Raw genomic sequence first — 20,520 nt, 5'->3', positions numbered from 1 at the left:
TTCATAACCCGGATGAGGTCTATCAACCGGAAGACAGAGGTAGCCAGACCTCCTTTTGTTGGGAGGTGAACAGCGTCGGAGATTTTTTAATGAAAGTAAAAACCACTCATATCTCTTTTCACAGGCTGCCTCACTACCACCAGTCCACCATACCCCAACAGAAAGAACAAATTTCTTCCCATATAAAACCAGCACATCTTTGGACAGAGGCACCAGAATGACTGTTATTCCAAACTGGTGGCTCTTCCGGGCACCTGTCTTGGGGAACCTCCTACTCATTCTTCTACACCTCAGCTCAGGCTCCACACTTCCTCTGTGAAGCACTCCTCCTCACAGAGAAGGGTGGCCATTCATCCTCCAGCCCACAAAAGATGGTGTTAGATAATCACCTGTGGAGTCAATCAGTGGCTGTCTGATCGCTTTCTCAAGACACTGCAATGGCCCCTTTTTCCTTGACCCCTGCCTAGTCTCTTCTCAATAGAACAGCCAGAATGTCAACAGTCTCATACTCCAAGACATGTCATGTACCCTCTGCTCCAAACCCTCCACTAGCTTCTCATCTCACTTGGCATAAATGCAGCCTTACCAGTCCTGCAAGGTGCTCACCACTCCTTCTCTGACCGCAGCTCTGAGCACCTTCTCACCTGCTCATTCTGTCCTGGCCACACCATACTCCCTCCTGGGTCTTTAAATACATTCCTTAATCAGGTCCTTTCATCAACATCTTTGTTATCTGTGGCCCCTCCTGCTTGGAGTGGACAACATATGGTCACTTCTTCACATTCAAGTGTCACCTCATCAGAGAGGACTTCTCTAATGACCCCCACCTTTAAAACAACACCTCATCACCCTCTATCTTTCTGACCCTGCTTTATTTTTCTTCATTGCAGTATTCCTGCTGTCACATCATATGCTTCCTGTTTATTTCTATCTTCCACCATGCAAGCTCCATGAGAACAGGAAAGCCAGTGTGCTCACTGCTAAGACCCTGACATCGAGCAGTGTCAGGCACCTGGTAGGTAACTGGGATGTGGTTCCCTGCCCTGCCTTTCCAATCTTGTCAGACACACCTTCCCTGTCACTCAGATGTGGAGCTCATGCCCGGTCTCACTCATCCAGTTCCTAAAGTCCCCATTTCTACCCAATTGCCAGACCTATTGTTGCAGATTTCCTTCTTTGAAGGATATCCTTTCTAGTCTAGTCCAGTTTCCATCAGAGCTCATCACACAAAAAACAGGCTATAGCAGCAAGAACGTGCAATTTGTAGTCTAACAGTCCTGAGTTCAAATCCCAGTTTTTGCCAATTAACTAACCAAGTGACTGGGCAAGTTGTCCAACTTTCCTGAGCCTCAGTGCCATCTGTAAAATGGGCACAGTAAGATCTATTTGCCATGCAGATGATACAGGGAAATTGGGTGAAACTGTAGGAATCAGGGGAGGTCCTCAGAAATTGTTACCTCCCTTTTCCTTTTCCTTTCAAGGGTTGTGCTTTGGTCAAAACATCCAACTTCCCTTCCAAACACTGAACAGATACACACGTGCATTTATTTACTTATTCTCTCCCATTTGTCCCAGGGAAAAATCAAGTTAGACAGTAAGTAATCCATGATCACAGGGACTTGAGGGTGTTGCCACTGAGAGGGGTGGGTGGCCCTTGCTTGACCTGGACCAGGGAGCAAGCAGGGCACAAGGAGGCAGCTGACAAGAAAAATAATATATTGCTCAGGTGGAGAGTTTCTGTCTCATCAGCAATGGGAACATCACGATTTCCACTAGTTTTCTTACCCAAGACAAAAGGCAGACCTGGGATATAAGAGAAAACACTGTACCCAAGGTAAAATTTAGAGACAGCCTCCCACATCATAGTCTCTGCTCTGCTTGCTCGAAGGCCGGGAGGGAAGTAGTACAGTGTAGGTTAGTGTCTGCAACAGGACCGTAGAGAAATGGCTATGGATTTACAGGTCAGTTCCTGTTTTTCTTTCTGCCTCCTGGAAGAACACCAGGTGACCCAGATTCTCCACCCACAGAAAGGTCCCCAGCATTCACAACCAAAAGAACAAATGGCAGGCTGGAAAGGACTTCTCCTGAAAGGGACCCAAAACGCAAGGCTCTTCAGTCAGACACCCATGAGCAGAATTCAAAGAAAAAAGAAAACTGAACTAAAAGCAATATGCCAAACTGTCGACACGTGTTTGATCTCTGTTTTTCCAAACATCCCGCATTCTCCACAATGAACATACAATACTTTTATTCTCAGGAAACTAAATTTTGGTACTCAAAAAAAATTTAACAAATACCAAAAAACGATTTAGAGAAGCAACTCAAAATAAGGCTGGACCAAGTTTGAGAAGGTTATTCCTGTCTGATGTCCTGGACATTCAGGCCTGATTGCTTCTGACCGCCACCCCTCAGCTCAGCTCCTTACACACTGGGCTCCCACTCCTCATCTCCAAGTCTAATCTGAAAGAAGGTTGGGTGTCACTAAGGTGAAGCACACACCGGCTGGCAGGCAGAGGGAAGGGTAAGTGATTTTACAAGTACCTACAGGCCTCCTGATCTTGTGAATAGAAGATTGGTCTAACACATTGGTCAGGCAATATGTGGACCCGAAAGGCAAACTCAACTTAATGTTCGTCAAGGAAGGACATTCCCAAAGGTGAATCTAGAGGCCAGGTGTTTACAGGGAAAGGTCTGAATGAGGGGTACATAGTTCATAAAATGACTGGCCTCACTATTAGAAAAGAAATACGGAGAAACGTTTGGTAAGACAAATGCAGCGCATGGATGATGACGGGAATAATCCTCTTTACCAAGGAGTCATTAACTAGGGGCAGAGAATAACAATGAGAGAAAGTTCTAGACCAGGTATCAGGACTTTAGCCACAAACTAATTAGCTCTGAAACATCTCTGCATCTTGGTTTCTTCATCTCTAAAGTAAGGAGCTCAAACCAGTTAATTTTTAAGATCACCGATGCTTCTAAAATTGTTTTTATGTTTCACATGATACTCAAATCAAAAGGACCCTCTACGCCAAACTCGGGGTGGAAAAGAGCCATAGTGGATGGTCTGCCTCCTGGTGTTAGAAAGACACAACTTACCTCTTGGGCCAGAGTCCCAAGACTATCCAGCAAAGTTTTTGTGGCCTTAGTCAGTTCCTTGCTCAGGACAGGAGATGTATAGTTTAGTTCTGTCTGCAATGAGAAAAAATACTTTGTTTCTAGGTTCAAATGTAAACCTGAAATGTCTATTGAAAATACAGTTAATTAAAACCATTCACCATCTTGAGTTTAAAACACAACAAACCTGCTCCTAACCAAAGTAAAGACACTAAAATTATTCTAACTGCAGGTTTGCAAGTTATTTCAGATAAGAATTACTAATGCTTTGATGAATGCTTTTAAGTAGTGTAGAAATATATATTTAAAACTAGTTGATATGCAATCGATAAAAATATCTCATGCTGGGGATGTGTGTGTGTGTGTGTGTGTGTGTGTGTGTGTCTGTCTGTCCAATTCAACTTTGACCATAAATTCCCAAAACTGCAAGATGAACAACAGAAGAATGACTTCAAGAAATAAGTTTGTAATGGCTCACAAGAAAGGAAGAAACTGAAGTTGAAAGCTGGCAAAAGCATGGAAAGGAGAAATTCTCCCATTCTGCTCAAGTCAGCACTATTTGTAACACTGGAAATTTAATACAGAATGCTTATTTTTATGCCTACTTTTAGCCAGATCTCTGTATTTACTCCTGTGTATATTTCATTGCTGTTATAGCCCACCTAGCTTCACAACAAATGGAAAATAATTAATTGGGCCCAAGGAAAAGGTAAGTTAGGGCAGCAAGCCTAAGCTAAAGAAGAAAGAACAGTGATGCACAGACTCCGAGGCCAGAATTCCAATAGCTGAGGAGCCTAAAATTTAGGTTCTGGGTTTTTAGGCTTCCAAAAAGAAAAGGATATAGGGCCAGTTTCATCATTTTTATTTGTTAAATAGAAAAACAAAAGTCTTCAGGGAAAATCCATCTTTCCTTGGTGCTTCTATAGGCACCATTTTCTTTAATATCAGACACCTCTTTAATCTAGAGGAGGCTGGGCTTTTTTGCTATTTGTCTTCTATAGGGGCATGTTGTGAAATCATAACGCACACTGCAAGGAAAATAGCCTGAAGTAGATGGAGTTCATCATGATCTCAGAAACAGCAGCCTGGAGAAGGGTTTCCTCTAAAAAGAACTCTAAATACGGGGTGCATGGGTGGCTCAGTCAGTTAAGCATCCGACTTTGGCTCAGGTCATGATCTCACGGTCCTTGAGTTTGAGTCCCACATCAGGCTTTGTGCTGACATTTCAGACCCTGGAGACTGCTTCGGATTCTGTGTCTCCCTCTCTCTCTGCCCCTCCCCTGCTCATGCTCTGTCTCTCTCTGCCTCAAAAGTAAATTAAAACGTTTAAAAAAGATTAAAAAAAAAAAGAACTCCAAATACAGAAGATTAAGTTCGTATAATCATGACGATCATCATGTCCAAGCATAATCCTGAATGTGTGTTTCTGATAAAATCTGTCTAAGGGTTCTAAGAAAGAATTTGTCCAGCCCGACTCATGAGCTCCCCTAGAATGGCTTGGTCACCAGGGTCCGCTTTCCCCGACTCCCAGTCCTCGGATGGGCCCTTCACCACTATACTCAAGTAGGTCTCCTTGACGCAACTCACAGATTACGTTAACAATTGGTCCTTCCATTAAGTAATTATAAGCAAAAACAAGTAGGACATTTTTGGGTTTTTTTTAACTTCCTTACTTCAGGTTCACATCATAACTAAAGGTTATCACCTTAAAAGTTGACCCTACAGAACCTACAGTAAGGAAAACTTTTACAAACCAAGAGATCTTAACTGGAAGGCGGAAGAGGTGAAGTGTTTTTGTGCTTACCATGAGGGCCACAAGATAAGGCATGATCAGGACTGTGTAGCAGAAAAATGCCAAGTTAATTTAATGTACATTTTCAAAACTTAAAATTTGGTAGTTAACCCATTTCTTTTATAAAGTCTGAATGGAAATAAGATTCTGAGGACTCTTGTCACTCTGCCCCTTCTTCTCTGGTTATGGGGACCTGGGGTGGCTACTGAACCCCGGGCAAATGACTCCAATTCCCCATGCCCCATTTCTGCAACTGTGCAGTGCAGTTCATGATGTGCACGTATCTCAGCACTGTCAAGGACACTGAATTACAGGCCATGTGCAGAGCATCTTACGCAGTGCCTGGCACATAGCACGTCCTCACAATTCTCAGAAATTTCACCCCTGCCTTTCTCTTCCCTTCCTTAAAAGTTTACTACCAAAACTGAAGGGTTTTCCAGTTCTAGAAAAGGCATACATCCTCCCTTCCGCTTCCTGGCTAGCTCTCCAAGAACTGTTTCTCCAGTTGAGAGGCCCACCCTCTGCTAAGCAGAGAGCTACCATTGTCCTCTCAAAGCACATCAGGCACACCCAATGTAGGATTACTAACGTTAATACTCTTCAGTGCAAGGCTAAGACCTAATTCCTGAAGGCTTGAGATGAAATGCTTCTTTCTTCCCTACAATCCCTTTTTCTCAGTGTTTGCAAAACTGAAACAAAAGATGTTAAGTAGATGAAACGTATACTATATTAAGTAATGTTCAGTGAATGAAATATAAATATTCTATTTACATCACACATATACACAAACACACACACACACACACACACACACACACACACATAAAATTGCCCCAAAGCTGACATTTAAATTGAAAAACCTAAAGGAAAAGTCATAACCTATGTTTAGGTATATGTGTATATCTATATCTACATATATATATACACACATATAGGAACACACACATTTATCTTAATGCACATGTATGTGTACCTTCTATATATAATGATACTGATTTTACCTTTACAGCAAAGGTATAGTATTTTTTCCTAACTAGATCTATTTAAGCAAAAGAAGTGAATCTACAAAAAGGAAATATGGCATTACATGGTACCAATGGAACTTGACAGAATTGTGAATGACCAGGTTTCACTGATACAGTGTGGTCTTAGGCGGCTTGTTAAACATGCAGTCTCCCAGCCCTCTGCGACCTACTGATTCAGATGCTAGACATGTGAGCCAGGAAGCCTCAGGACTTTTTTTACACATAGAAGTTTGAGAACCACTATGCCAATGGCCCCTGGACAATGTTCACGCCTTTTTTTCACAGCATGCTTTGCACAAAGGTGGTTGTTTGTGCATTCCACGTCTGGTCAACACGATGCTATCTGCTTTGGATGGTGAAGCCAGTCAGTTCACCTGGACTTGAATGGGATCAGAAATGGCGCCAAATGCAGAGGAGGCCAGAACACCACACCAAGCGAGTGGCTGGGCAGTCACTAAGTGCAAAAGACCAGGTATCTAAAACCTTAGCTAAAACACTGGCTTGTTGTCACCGGTAGCAGTCATCTTTCCCCTGAAGGGTACAGATCAATTGGCAGTTCATGTTGTTTTCAGACTAGGTCTTCCTCACCTGAATGAACATAAACTTGCATAGGTAACAATTTTTCCATCAGGTTTTTCAACTTAAAGGTCTTACCTTTGGGGCAGGCTTATTCTTCTTGTTTTAAAAGCTACACAATTCAGCAAAACTCCATGCGTATTTCACCCACAAGCAACACAGTGGACCACAGACCTAAATCTAAGGACTTCATCACATTTACCGTGGATATCAGACCTTTACATATTCAGATACAAATGCAATACTGCATCTTACTATGTGGCTGCTGTCAGTGGTCTGAGCTCTGGTTGGTTTAAACTGTTCCCAGGTTTTGGTCTCTAAGGGAAGCATTGGCTGAATCCATCCGCAAGTAATAGGACAATCAACGTCGTTATTAGGATCTCTTTTTACACTAATTGTTGAGATTAAATGCTCAGTGTTCATGAACGTAAGTATTGGCAACCTATTGCCCATACAAATAAATTCCCACTTTCGAAGATGTATTGGTAGAGTTGCACACAAGTGTGGGTTAACATTACAGGGTTTAAAAAAAAAAGAACACACATATACCATTCAAATTCAGCATCGTTTAAAGCTCAGATCATCCAGGTATTTTGCTCAGGACTCATTTTTACTTTTCTGTGTTTGGAAAAGTAAATACAGGGAACAGACTGATGAGAATCTATGAACTTAATAATACAAATTCATGGAGAAAGGATGGGCTAATCAATTAGTGTCGCTGGAACTAGTCATTCATGTAAGAAAAGTTAATATTTTGTATCTCACACCTCTATATAAAATTAAGTTCTTGGTAAATTACAGAGCTAAAAGTAAAAAAAGAAAAGTTACAAATACATAGCAGAAAATGTACTTATGAACTTGGGGTGGGAAGGCCTTCTCAAAATATAAAAAGTCCAAACCAAGGTGGCAAAAATGACTGCAACTTTTAAAAGCAGAAAGTAGGCACCAACACACACCATAAACAATGTGAAAAACCTAAGCCATAGACAAATGGATTTTTTGAAGTTTAGGTATAGGGGCGTCTGGGTGGCTCAGTTAAGCGTCCGACTCCAGCTCAGGTCATGCTCTCGTGGTCCGTGGGTTCTGTGCTGATGGCTCAGAACCTGGAACCTGCTTCGGATTCTGTGTCTCCCTCTCTCTCTGCCCCTCCCCCACTCTCACTCTGTCTCTCTCTCAAAAATAAACATTTAAAAAAAATTTTTAAATAAAATTTACATATAAAAAGGGAATACCATGCAACATCTAAGATGAATCAGATGCCACATGTATCAATAGTGATAAATCCCAAGAACAATGCTGAGTGAAAAAGACAAGCCGCAGATCAATATGCACATTTATACAACGTGAACACTACAAACCAATACCATATAATGTTATTAGCAGAATGCAAAAACATATACATGGTACCAAGCATAAATACACGGAACTCCAGGATCGTGATTACCTCTGAGGAAAGAGATGGGGACACATATGTGGCATCGAAGATACCTGTCACGTTTTCTTTCTTGAAAAGAATCTGAAGCAAGCAAGGCAAACGACGGATGATGAAACAGGGGTATTCTTTATACTATTCTCTGTGCCTTTTTGTGAGTTTTAACTGTTTCATACTTTTCTTTTTAATTAAATGAGACATAAAAAAGGGAGAAGGAGGAAAGGATGGGGCGTGGGCAGGAGTTAGAGAAGCATAAAGAGTGTAAACTGGCTTGACTACCTATCAAGCTGTGAAAGATGTCTAAATTCCCTAAATAAAATTAACCCCAGGAAACATGCCCTAAAACCAAACCACAAAATGAAGCCTGAGAACCATGTGCCTGTAGCTACTCTTAACTGTCGTCTCCTGCTAATACTTGACAAAGGCAGGCAAAGCTTGCCAACTGGTATTTCCAAACACTTCCAGTAAACAATTTACAGTTTTGAATTCCTACTATTATTTTCCTAAACAAAAATATTCCCTTGGCTATGAACTCCTGTAGGTCCCCCACTGACCACAGGAAGCAAGTGAAAAAGACAGTAAGAGCAAAGATAAAACTTTGAGCCAGGGACTATATGACCTGCGTGAAGCTAACCAGAATTCATGTATTATGAGATATTTTTAGATCATAACTAAATACTGTAATATCATTACAGGAAGAACAGACAAGTGTGTATTGTATTACTTGAAGGCTCCCACCCATTTCTGCAAAATGTGTTAATCGCAACAGTGCAACATTGCCTAAAAGCATGACATTATGGAATGCTGGCCCAAGAATGACAAAGGCCATTGTGCCCCCGTCTTTTCTGGGCCTAACAGACAATTTCATTACAGTCTTTCATCCTACTAGCTTAACTAAATTGTAAAAGACTGGAAATTAAAAAGGCAGTAACCTAGCAAAGTCAATTTGACTTTAATTTCTGAGCTGGTGTTTTATTTCAACTCAGCATCCAACATAGTTCCTGGCACAGAATAAGCTGGCACCCAGGAAATGTCTATGGAAGAAAAGCCAAAAGCAAGAGAAAAGCCCAAGAGATGGTCTGGTAGGAGTCCTGCCTCAAAGGGCATTTAAATTCACCTCATCAAGTCACCCACCCTCCGGAACATTTGGGTGGGTTCCCTTGCTCTAAGGATGAGGCCCATCGGCCTAATATAGCTCCTCAAAGTTTACCTCAGTTCATCCGTGGTCACCTCCACAATCTCATCTTACTATTCCTTCTCCTATCAAGCTTCCCATAGCTCCATCTGCTCCACTATAAACTACTCAGTGATGTGCAGTTCCCCTAAATACCACCTTCTTCATACACAAACCATGTCTTCTGTCTGGAACTTCTTCTCCCTGTTCTTTACCTGGCTAACTTTTATTCTTTGGGTCCCAACTTAACAGAGGCTTCTTTCCTAATCCTCAAAGACTGGGTTAGGAGGGCCCCATTGAGGCCTGCGTACTGGGAGTCAGTGGACTCGCTTGTCCTTGCAGATGGTGAGGGCTCAGATTAAGGCATGTCATTGCATACCCTGCCTTTTGAACGTAGATGAAACTGCTACCATCACTGAACAAGGTGAGGTCTGGGTTCTGTCCAGCCTGGTCATGCAGATCTGGGCAGCTTGCCAATACTTTATCAGTCACCTCAGAACAGTCATGATCTGGTTTCCTTTCCTCAGAAGGTAGGAAAGTTGCAGGGTTCAGCATCTGCAGTGTTTTAAGAGTGACCAGTGAATTCTTGAGGAGGAGCCCCTGGTATTGGGCTGGCCGATTTCGAAAGGCATGAGAGTTTCTTCTCATGCACAGATTCCACACTGAACCAGTCTGTGGCCAGCCAAAACCTGCTGGCAAGGGACCCTCAAGGATGCCCAGTGGTACATCGACCTCCTCACCTGGAATCTGAGAACAGTAATCCCCCCACAAAACTACCATACAACTGTCTATCAACTCTCTTCCTCCCCCAGGATGAGCCCAAACCTGGCTCTGCAGACATTGGCAGTGAAGGGTGACAATTCCTGGGCTTCTGCAGCCTTCCTTTTTGAGGATGCATGTGCTGGATTCCTGGCCTGTCCCATTCACTGCCCAGCAGCAGGGAAACAAAGAAAGCTGTACCTTGCTCACCACCGTGTCCCTGGCCCAGTGCATGGCACAGATTGGGGCTCAATATTTGCTGAATGAATTAATTTAAGTGTTTGCTTATGGATGATCACTATACAAAATAAAGACTGGGAGAGAATATTATCAATGCATTAGAAGTCACAACCAAATAGAAACAGAAGACAGAACATCTGTGAAATTAAGTCTAATTGAAAACTCTTTTCAGTTTATAAAAATCTTATCCTCATCCCCCAATTTTTCAGGGACTCTACTACCATATAATGTGGGTGTATATGTATTTGAGTAAGATTTTCAATACAATGCACAATTTTATTTTCCCCCTGCAAATGCATGTTACTTTGGGTTCCTTAGGACATTTCAAACCTCTCTTAAATTCCCTCAAAGTAGGCTAAAAATCTCTACTTCACTTTGCCCATATTCAGAAAATCCGACTCAGGGCTAGGACAATATGTTTTAGTTCAAATTGAAAATAAGTAAGCCAGATACCAGGCACAAAGACCACACTGCCCAGAAGATATCCTATCTCTTTCCAATGATTTACATGACAATGAAGTTTTCCTTTGAGGAATATTTTAATATTTCTTGTCAAAGTAGGGAACTATAAAACTCCTGTCTGAGGGAGGAACTAATCTTTTAAAAACAATTCAACAATTTAAATATTAAGTTTTAAATGCGATGTGTTTAATGCATTAAATACTTTTTTGCGGTTTCTTAACAGTTAAATACATCTACTACCACAGAATTTAGGACCAGATAAAATCTAAACCTTTATTTAAGAAATAGAGTATATTATGCTAAGTGAAATAAGTCAGTCAGAAAAAGACAAATATCAGATTTTACTCATATGTGGAATTTAAGAAACAGAACAGATGAACATAGGGGAAAGGAAGGAAAAATAAGATGAAAACAGAGAGGGAGACAAACAGTAAGAGACTTCTATTTAAAAAAAAAAAAAACAGAGCCCGACATGGGGCTCGAACCCACAAGCTGTGAGATCATGACCTGAGCCAAAGTTGGACGCTTAACCAAGTGAGCCACCCAGGCACCCAGACAATAAGAGACTTTTAAATACAGAGAACAAACCAAGCGTTGCTGGTGGGGTTTTGAGTGGGGGATGGGTTAAATGGGTGATGGGCATTAAGGAGGCACTTGTTGCGATGAGTACTGGGTGTTACAGGAAGTGATGAATAACTAAATTCTAGTCGTGAATCATTATTATATGTTAACTTGGATTTAAATTTTAAAGAAATTAATAAAAAAAAAAAAAAAAAGAAGGAATCTAAGGTCCAAAGGCAGGGGGCGGTGCGGGGGAGTGGGAGGAAGAGTGGCACTCTTCAAGGAAAAAATAGTATAACTGAGGCAAAAATGTCTGTACAGATAGAGTTGAATAGTCCTATTAACACTCTGCTATATTCACCAATTTAGCTCTAGTTGTGTGCTCCCCTTTACCTATAGGAATTAAGTAAACACAGTCTTGAGAGTCAATCCTTGAGGTATGTCATTTACCAAATGTAAGGATTGCAGCTGATTGCCAGATGAAAGCATGTACTGAAAACAGGTGTACCATCTGTTTGATGGGCAGTACCATCAAACAAGGCCAAACAAAATCTGATACCTCCCACAAGCGTCTGAGTTTTATGCAGGAGAAGAAAAGCAGCTGTTTTCTCCTGCAAAAAAAAACTCACACAAATGCTTTAAGGGCTGGATGTGATAAGTTCAAGTATGCAGCCCCAAAAAGGAATGAGCCAAGCCCCATCTATATTCTAAGCCTTTGTCTAAGGATCAAGAAGACGCTAAACAAAGAGCTTTCAAGACAAGAATGACTTCGTTCACCCCTTCTCCATCTGTTCCTTCAATCTATACACAGCCCAGCTGTGAGATCACTGGTCTTCTAGGGACCTCAGGGCACCACTCACTTTACCTCCTTTGTCCCATGAACTGAGTTCTGCCTTTGCAAGAATATGCTGCATGCATCAGAAGACATGTGAACAGAACTCTTTGTTCTACAGAAACAGAACTTTCCCTTCCAGGGTAAAGGTATCATCAGAGGTCAAGACGATCTAACTACATGGTTGTGCAATACCCAAGTTGCTACGAAGATGGAGAGAAGTCCGTATGCTTTTCCTTCCTAACTCAAGAATCAGACACCATTTTCACATCACCAAGACAATGGCGAGCCAAGACCAGAAGGCAAGCCTATCTAACCCCACATTCTTTCCACCATGGCTTACAGTGTCCCATGCTGGCAAAGATTGTTGTTAGGGACCTTCTGGGGGTTCGTTAGTGAAGCTGGAATGAGAGGATAGCCCTCACTCTACAGACCTAGGACCTGTGAAGTATTCCTCAAATTCCCAATGTCAGCCTAAAAGTTGGTTCCCAGTGCCCACTAGAATAAAAGCTCCACATGCGTTTGTCTGCCATGCTCATGGCTGAAGCTTTGGTGCCTTACAACAGTCTTTTAAGTTACATCTTGTTCAGAGACATTCTACTTCACAAAGTCACTGCTGTCTTTGGTTTGTGCATTAAAAACCCTAATGGGTAGTGTTTATTATGCTTTAGAGTCTCTCTCAGAATATGGGCAAGAAAATGTACAGAGCTGACGAGGAATTAATAAAAAGCCGAGAGCACTGAGGTAGCACTTCAAAGACATAATGAAATATACCTTTCAGTTAAAAGACATCTGTGGCAGGATGAGTGCCCTCCCCAAAGCAGTCCACATCCTAGTCCCAGGCACCTGAATATGTTAGATCACATGGTAAATTATACTTTACAGATATAATTAAAGTTATAGAGGTTAAAACAGGGAGATTATCCTATATCATCTAGATGAGTCCAATCTAATCACATGAACCTGTTAAGTGAGAGAACTTTCTCTGGCTAGAAGCAGAGAGATGTGGCAGACAAAAATACAGAAATTTAAAGCATGAGGGGGTCTTAACCCACTGTGGCTGGAACAGGGGCCACATGAAAATCATGGGAAGGAATGATGGCAGCCTCTAGGACCAAAGACCCACCTCTAGCTGACATCCAGCCAGGAAACAGAGACCTCAGTCCTACAACTGCAAGGAACTGAATTCAGCTAACAACCTGAATGAGCTCAGAAGCAGAGGCATCCTCAGAGCCTTGAAAAAGGAATACAGCTCTGTAAACCCTTTGATTTCAATCTTGTGCAACAATAAGGAGTAGGCCCAGGTGAACCACACTGTACCCAGACTTCTGGCCTACAGGATTATGAACTAATAAATTCATTTTGTTTTAAGCTGCTAGGTGTGTGGCTGTTACAGCAATAAAAGAACAAATGCAATCAGCAAGGACTTGACAAGAGAAGCAGATCCGTCTGGCCAAAATTTGCTGATCCACTAATATGGCTCCTTCTTGCAGTCCAAAACAGATTGGAAGTTACTGGAAGACAGCAGAGAGAAGCCCCCATATAGATTTCTCCTGTCTGAGAAAGGTAGGTACTGCTTCAGGAAGGACCCACAAGGAAGGCAAGGGGAAGTTCGCCTGCCCAGCCAACTAGAACAGCCAAATCCACCTTGCTGAGCAGTGAGACAAAAGAAGTCACTGCTGGGTGCCTGGGTGGCTCAGTTGGTAAAGCATCCGACTTCACTCAGGTCATGATTTCTCAGTTCATGAGTTTGAGCCCCATGTCGGGCTCTCTGCTGACAGCGTGGAGCCTGGAGCCTACTTCGAGTTCCGTGTCTCCCTCTCTGCCCCTCCCCTACTCTCTCTCTCTCTCTCTCTCTCTCTCAAAAATAAATAAACATTAAAAAATTTAAAAAAAGAAAGAAGTCACTGCTAGATGGCTACAATCCCCTGCTAGCGGTTATCTCAATGGTACAAGTACTATGAACACAAGTCTCCCTCCATAAATGCATGTATCCTGGACATATATTTCATGTATTGACCTAACCTTGTACTCATCAGAAGCCATCTTTGTGAGGATCTCAGCACAGTCTAGCTCCCAAAACATACCTGACATATAAAATGAACTCAACATAGTTCAATAAATGAATAGGTTTTTAAATTAAAAGAATGCCTAATGGAAACCACTATTAATCCCAGAGAACTTTAAGGATGCAATAGAATTCTGACATCCAGTATTCATTTTCATTCAAGGTATAAATAATTGAGGTATGCTCCTGAATAAGAATCTAGAAGGTAAGAAGCCTTGACAATATCTAGGCAAAGAATAAAAATTTTCACTGAAATGTTCTTCAGAGCTACTTTGCTTGGTTAGGATGGATACCTAACACAGAAGAAAATTTCTATCTCTCCAGCAATTGCCTTCAGCATGAAAACAGTTCTAGTGATGATTAACTTCTACTTACTGAACAACTAATGCATGCCAGACCCCTTGTCATGTTCTTCATATGCACGACCAATAATCACAACAAAGGGTAAACTAGATTATCTGTATGTAAAAGAAGAGGAAACTGAGGCTTACTGACACTAAATTTATCGAAGGTCACCCAACTGGTAAAACTGCTAAGGCCGCGTTTGAACCTAGATGCAGCTGACCTCAAGCCCATGCCCCCAGCCACTCTGCCATACCTCCCCCATGTTGTCTAAACACTATTGTCCAAAGGTCATCAGGAGACAGAGGAGGCCCAGGAGAAAGAATATCTTGGCTGAAGAACAGGGACACATCCATACCACCACCGACAACAACAAAAAACAAAAAAACAACAAAAAACAAAAATAAGAGGAGAAATGCTTCAAAACAGGTCTTCCCTGAAAATCTGCTTTGGGTACAGAAACACAAATTGACAGCACAGTTTCTCTCCCCCCAACGCTGGTCCTGGCATCTGGTTGCTTCTCCTGTTGTGTTTCTTGGTGTGATCAACTGCCCATGAGCAATGATGTCGCAGGTCACATTCATCTACCATCAAAGTGGCTGAAATGTTAACCAAATGGCAGGAGTAAAAGTCTGCTTAATGTAAATGCAGTATCAATTCCAGTGCTCCAATTAAGGCCCTGTTTAACTCAAGAAATGAGAGTCACATTTCAAAATGTTTAGAAGTCATTTTATCCCAAAGGTATCCTCCAAAATCACCTTTCCACAGAACGATTTTGACCACTCACTATGATTCAAGAACCTCATTTTCTGACTTTATGGAGACAGAGTTTTCAGCAACAGCAGACAGGCAGAAGCAGAACCGGAAATACTCCCTGGGCATAAGAAATGTGCAAAAAGCATATGGCAGTGACCTTAATACCCAGTCATAAATCAAGAAGGCACAACTACACCAGGATCGGCTGCAACATAGCTGACAGTGTTGATGGCACATGTCCATGTACCCTATCATGCCAACCCTCCCAACCAGGGAGGGATTTTCAGTTGAAACCTAAGTTGGTGATTGTCAGATCACGAAGGCTGTGCTGTCATTCTACTTGGAGTCCAATTCAGACATTGCGTGAGTGGAAGGATTTTCTGGGTTGTGCACACAGTAAGTGTTTAATGATTAAACAGAAACGAATGATGAATGGGCACCAATATAAGTTACTAGGACTTCTAAAAGCACCCATATTTCCAAAATGTGCATCATTCTGGCTGAGTGAACATTTCTGCCTTGTACTGAAATAAAGCAAAACAGCCAAAACTATACAAGGAAATGGTCTACCATTTATAACCATCTTTCTGGCACAATGCAACAAGTGCCAACAGGCTACGTGTCTGCACAAATGAGCTAATGTAGCCACGGAGACCAGTCATCTGGGACTGCAAACATCCACATTCAGAAATATAGATCTTATTTGAAATTATACTATAGAAACATTAACCAATAGAGTACCAGACTATTAAACAAAGCAACTCAGTATTTTTTTCTAACTGAAACAGAAAATACTACTACTGGAATAAAACAAAAACATATCTTAGGGCATCTGGGTGGCTCGGTCAGTTAAGCATCCGACTTTAGCTCAGGTCATGATCTCACAGTTCGTGAGTTCAAGCCCCACATCGGGCTCTATGCTGACAGCTTAGAGCTGCTTGACTGCTTCAAATTCTATGTCTTCCTCTCTCTCTGCTCCTCCCCTGCTCACGCTCTCTCTTTCCTTCAAAAATAAATAAAAACATTAAAAAAAAATGTTTTACAAACAAAAACAGATCTTAAGCATTAGGCCTACGCCCTTCATACCAACTGGTTCACCATCAACCTTGCCACAAAAAAAAAAAAACAAAACCTAAAACTCACCTATTTTTCTTACTACCTACTCAGGCAGAAGCTACAGCATCATAGAGTCAAGGAGGATACAAGAACTTTATTTTTTTTTTAATTTATAATAAAAATTTTTAAGTTTATTTATTGAGACAAAGAGAACAAGCAGGTGAGGGGCAAAGAGAGAAGAGGAAAGAGAGAATCCCGAGCAGGCCTGGCACCATCAGCACAGAGCCCCACGTAGGGCTCAAACTCACAAACTGTGAGATTATGACCTGAGCCAAAACCAAGAGTCAGGTGCTTAACTGACTAAGCCACCCAGGTGTCCCAACAAGGCTGCAAGAACTTCTTGATAGTCGGTCTAGCATGTAAACCTCAGGAGAGGTTTCTAAAGGTCACTTTCTAGGGTACAATCCAGGCACAAAGTCTAGAAACCATTCTTAGAAGCCTCAGGAGAATGGATCTCCCTAAAAAGAAATCATGCTTGCACAAAGTCCCAGAGGATTCTCATTTCTTGCTTTTATAATGAGGAACATCTCTTTTCAGGCACATACTTCTTCCAAGGCTCTTTCCCTCGTATTAAGAGATTCTACTGACAACTCAGAGTGCTATCTGGTGAGTAGGAAATCATAACACTGGATGCTAAATGATGTTGTTGGAGAGGCAGGTCACAAGAGCTCTCAAAAAACCAAAGAAATCTACCAGTTCTAGAGCTATACACAACCCTCTGATGGCCAAAATGCTCAGGTTCATCTGTATTCTTTGATTAAGCATGAACATGTATACTCTCAGACTGCTTCTCTGAACTATTGCTTCCTAGGCTGATCAGACTTTGTTGCAATTTCCTTTTTCTGTAAGTGTAATTCCGTCATTGGTTAATCTAATGATTACGGGTACTCCCATCCAATTCTAAGGTTTTCCCACTGTGACAGCTCAGTGTCTCCTTGTTGATATGCTTTTTAAGAATGGATGTCCATCTTCCCAAAGATTTCTGAGATTTTTTTGTTTTTAATCTGGAGAACTCTTTCTTCAAATGAACTCTTATAATCTCAAATTACAATATAAAAAAACCCACAACATAAAAAATAGGTTTTCTCTGATTGAAACAGGCACAAGGGACCTTAGGTTTAGACTCAGAGCCATACCCAACTGATTCTTCCCCTTTTACCTTTTGGGGAAAAGCCCAGAAGTTTGAAAGAACAGAATACGAATGAGCTAAATTATCTCTCAAATTCCCAGCCAGGCTTATGTTTCCACAAAAACAAATTTATGTTGTCCAGGGAAAATGTTCACATTCCAAAAGTATTAGTGCTTGAAGCTTCTCCACACAGCAAGCATACTCACCAGGATCGGCTTCAGGATGTCCACGTTGGAACGAAGTACTTGCTCTGCTGCATCCAGTTTCTCCCTTGGCAAGCCGCACAGCGTGGAAACTTCTTGGTCACCAAGTTGAATCACCTCTTCTAATTTTGATCCACTGCACAGATTGGTCAAATGTAACTGGTAGCCTTGCAAAAATACCTGGAAGCATTTCATGCAAAAAGAGTCAAGGGAAACTGGATTAAGAAGATGGGGTAGGTGGTGGGCCAATATAGCTTTGAAGAATGGACACCATTGCAATAGTCCACTGCATCAGATCTCTTTACCCAACTTTGGAATGTATCAGGGCACAATCCAACAGAAAACTTAAAGCCTGAATGTTGTGTTTGACTCATCATCTCCCACGCTCTTGTCTTGTGAAGGGAAATCCTGAGTCCAACTCTTTGTCTCAAAAATGGGACACATGATTCAGCAAGTAGGAATTGAGAGTTCAAACTCCTGAAACCACTTTTATTAGAGAAAAAAACTCCCATTATTTTGGAACTTATGCGATCTTAAACTGGGGTTGGACCAAATTATGAAAAAAAAAAAAAAAAGCATTCATACTATTTATTTGTAGGTATAGCTATTTCACTGATCCAAAAAACTATGTTGAAGCAATTTCAGAATTTGGAACTCTTCATTTGATTTGCCCCAGAGCAGAGTAACAGAAAGCTGAGCCTCTTTTTCATCTCATTGAAGGCCAATTCTAAGTCACTCTTAAGTATTCATTACAGCAGACCCCTGGAGAGCCTTTCCTTGGCCGTATTTTGTTTACTTAATTAGCTTTTCTGGGCCTCAATAAACTGCCCTTCTTCATACATGGTCCTTACTGTCCAATTAGACAGCAAATTCAGTAAGAGGAGGGGCTTGGTTTTCTTGCTCACTTTTCTTGTCCACAGTGCTGAAACATTACAGACAGTAAATATTTGTGGAATGGATGGATGATGCAGACTCTGTATTACTCCATTATTACCTCTCCTGTTTAAATTAATGCAGCTTGACCTGCTCGTAGTGCAATCTAGAATGAGTGATGGATCAAGAGCCTCTCCAGACCTATGCAGCCTTCTAACGTTACAGAGCACTTGGCCTGCCATGGTTTCTGGTAAGTCTTCACCTACTGCCAGACACACAAGTATACTTCAGTTTTCCTCCTTTCTCTAAGTAGTCCTTGCTGTCAGCCTACCTTCAGTATCGGTGTTTGAGAGCACCGACCACAGAGAGATTCTAATACTATGCAAGGACCACCTCCATGCGTAGGATGCCCCTTATTTTAAACTGACCTGATGGGACAGAGATGAAACTGGCAGGGGGAAACGGAAATTATGCTAAATGCAACTGTTTTAACAAGACTGCTGCCTTTGGCCCATCTCCCGACCATACAACTGGTAAACACAAGGCATATTTTCCTCATTTTATAAGGGCAAGAAGTAAGCACATTTTTCTAATTTTAAAAATTCTACATCACATAAAATGAAGACTTTTTTTTTTAATCAGGCATAAACATTTCCAATGCTTCTGCTTATTGTAAAGATATAAGCTAGTGTGTAGACAAGAGACAGGCTAAAGAAGCAGTCCCCCTTTCTGCCAGAGAATACACTAGAGAACCTACTATGAAAATCGAGAGCCATGCAATCAGGGTCTGCTACTCACAGCCCAGGAGCTGTATGATATCCAATTATGCCAAAGGAAGGGGTCTGAGAATCTAAGGTTAAAATTCTACATAAACTACCATTACTTCCTGGTTTTACAAATTAAGGGGAAAAAAAAATTTTTCTCCTTATAGATTTTTTTTGTCCATCATTAAAGGAAGCATCAACTTTTAAAATCTCCTGTCTTAGATTTTATAGATAGTTGCTCTGATCAATATTCCTCAACTCTGATTACCATCTCAGAACTGTAAAAGAAAATTTTTTTTAAATGTTTATCTTAACTTGAATTCATCTCCCTTCCCCTTTAGGGGGATGTTATCAACAAATGCTAGTTGACAGGCAGGAAACCAGTTTTATCTCAACCAGCTGGCCCACAACACCAGGCTGCACATTCCACTCTCTGGATGGTGGGGCAATGCCAGCCTGGGCAGAGAAGTGAAAGCTGGTGAAGGTGAACTTGAGCACCATTACAAAGACAGGGACTCTCAAACAATGTAACTGCCATCAGCCCCCCAAGGAAGCCGAATCTTACAGCTTACCTTGTGGAGACTGACATCAGCCCCCAGCATTTTGTCCACAGTAGGCCTTGGCAGAGAGAGGTTGTAAGTCAGGAATCCAGAGAAGGTTTCATTGTCCACTAGGAAATCCTGAAGCTTCAAGCCTGCCGAGAAATAGTATTTTATTTTCATTTAATAAGTTAAAAAAAAAAAAGTGGTCAGCACAATGGGGCAGGTGGAGAAAAATAATATTGATGGCCTCATTTTTTTTAACTATTTTTTTCTTTTTTCTTTTCTTTCTTTCTTTCTTTTTTTTTTGTGTTTATTGAGAGATAGAAAGAGAGAGGGAGCATGCACATGTACAGAGAGAGAGAAAGAGAGAGAGAGAGAGAAAGAGAGAGAGAGAGAGAAAGAAAGCGAGAGAGAGAGAGAGAGAGAGAGAGAGAGAGAGAGAGAATCCCAAGTGGGCTCCACATAGCACAGAGCCTGATACGGGGCTCAAGCTCACAAACCTTCAGACCTTGAACTGAAAGCAAGAGTTGGAAGCTTAACCGACGGAGCCACCCAGGTACCCACCCCCTAATGGCCTCGTTTTAAACAAATTGATAGCCACAGGTTCCTGGCTTAAGCATACAGAGAAATGACGTTCAGGGAGCTTTGCTTTACAGGAGAGATGAAAAGAATGTCTTCTGAAGATGTGTAGAACCACAGTCAGCGTGTGCTCCTAGCCTCAAAAGCACCACAGTGCTCCACACACTCACATAGCTTT

At 41.6% G+C, this 20,520-nt stretch overlaps 1 protein-coding gene across 5 annotated transcripts in view; it reads right to left on the bottom strand.

Annotated features, from left to right (window-relative positions):
• The window catches only part of ABCA1 (ATP binding cassette subfamily A member 1), a 320,418-nt gene that overhangs the window by 59,773 nt on the left and 240,125 nt on the right, over positions 1–20,520 (bottom strand). For 4 of the 5 annotated variants that reach the window (XM_053204848.1, XM_027034746.2, XM_015077217.3 and 1 more), the window contains 3 exons: positions 19,794–19,915; positions 17,588–17,764; positions 3,100–3,192 (listed from right to left, as the gene is read on the bottom strand). In XM_053204848.1, coding sequence (XP_053060823.1) covers positions 3,100–3,192; positions 17,588–17,764; positions 19,794–19,915 — 392 coding nt within the window. Of the gene's footprint in view, positions 1–3,099; positions 3,193–15,332; positions 17,568–17,587; positions 17,765–19,793; positions 19,916–20,520 lie in introns of those variants that run through there. The other variant, XM_053204849.1, reaches the window with a different exon arrangement.

Source organism: Acinonyx jubatus, chromosome D4 (assembly GCF_027475565.1).
Source record: "Acinonyx jubatus isolate Ajub_Pintada_27869175 chromosome D4, VMU_Ajub_asm_v1.0, whole genome shotgun sequence".
Taxonomy (NCBI): domain Eukaryota; kingdom Metazoa; phylum Chordata; class Mammalia; order Carnivora; family Felidae; genus Acinonyx; species Acinonyx jubatus.
The sequence above is the reverse complement of the archived record's forward strand: the minus strand, read 5'-3'. Positions and strand labels throughout refer to the sequence as shown.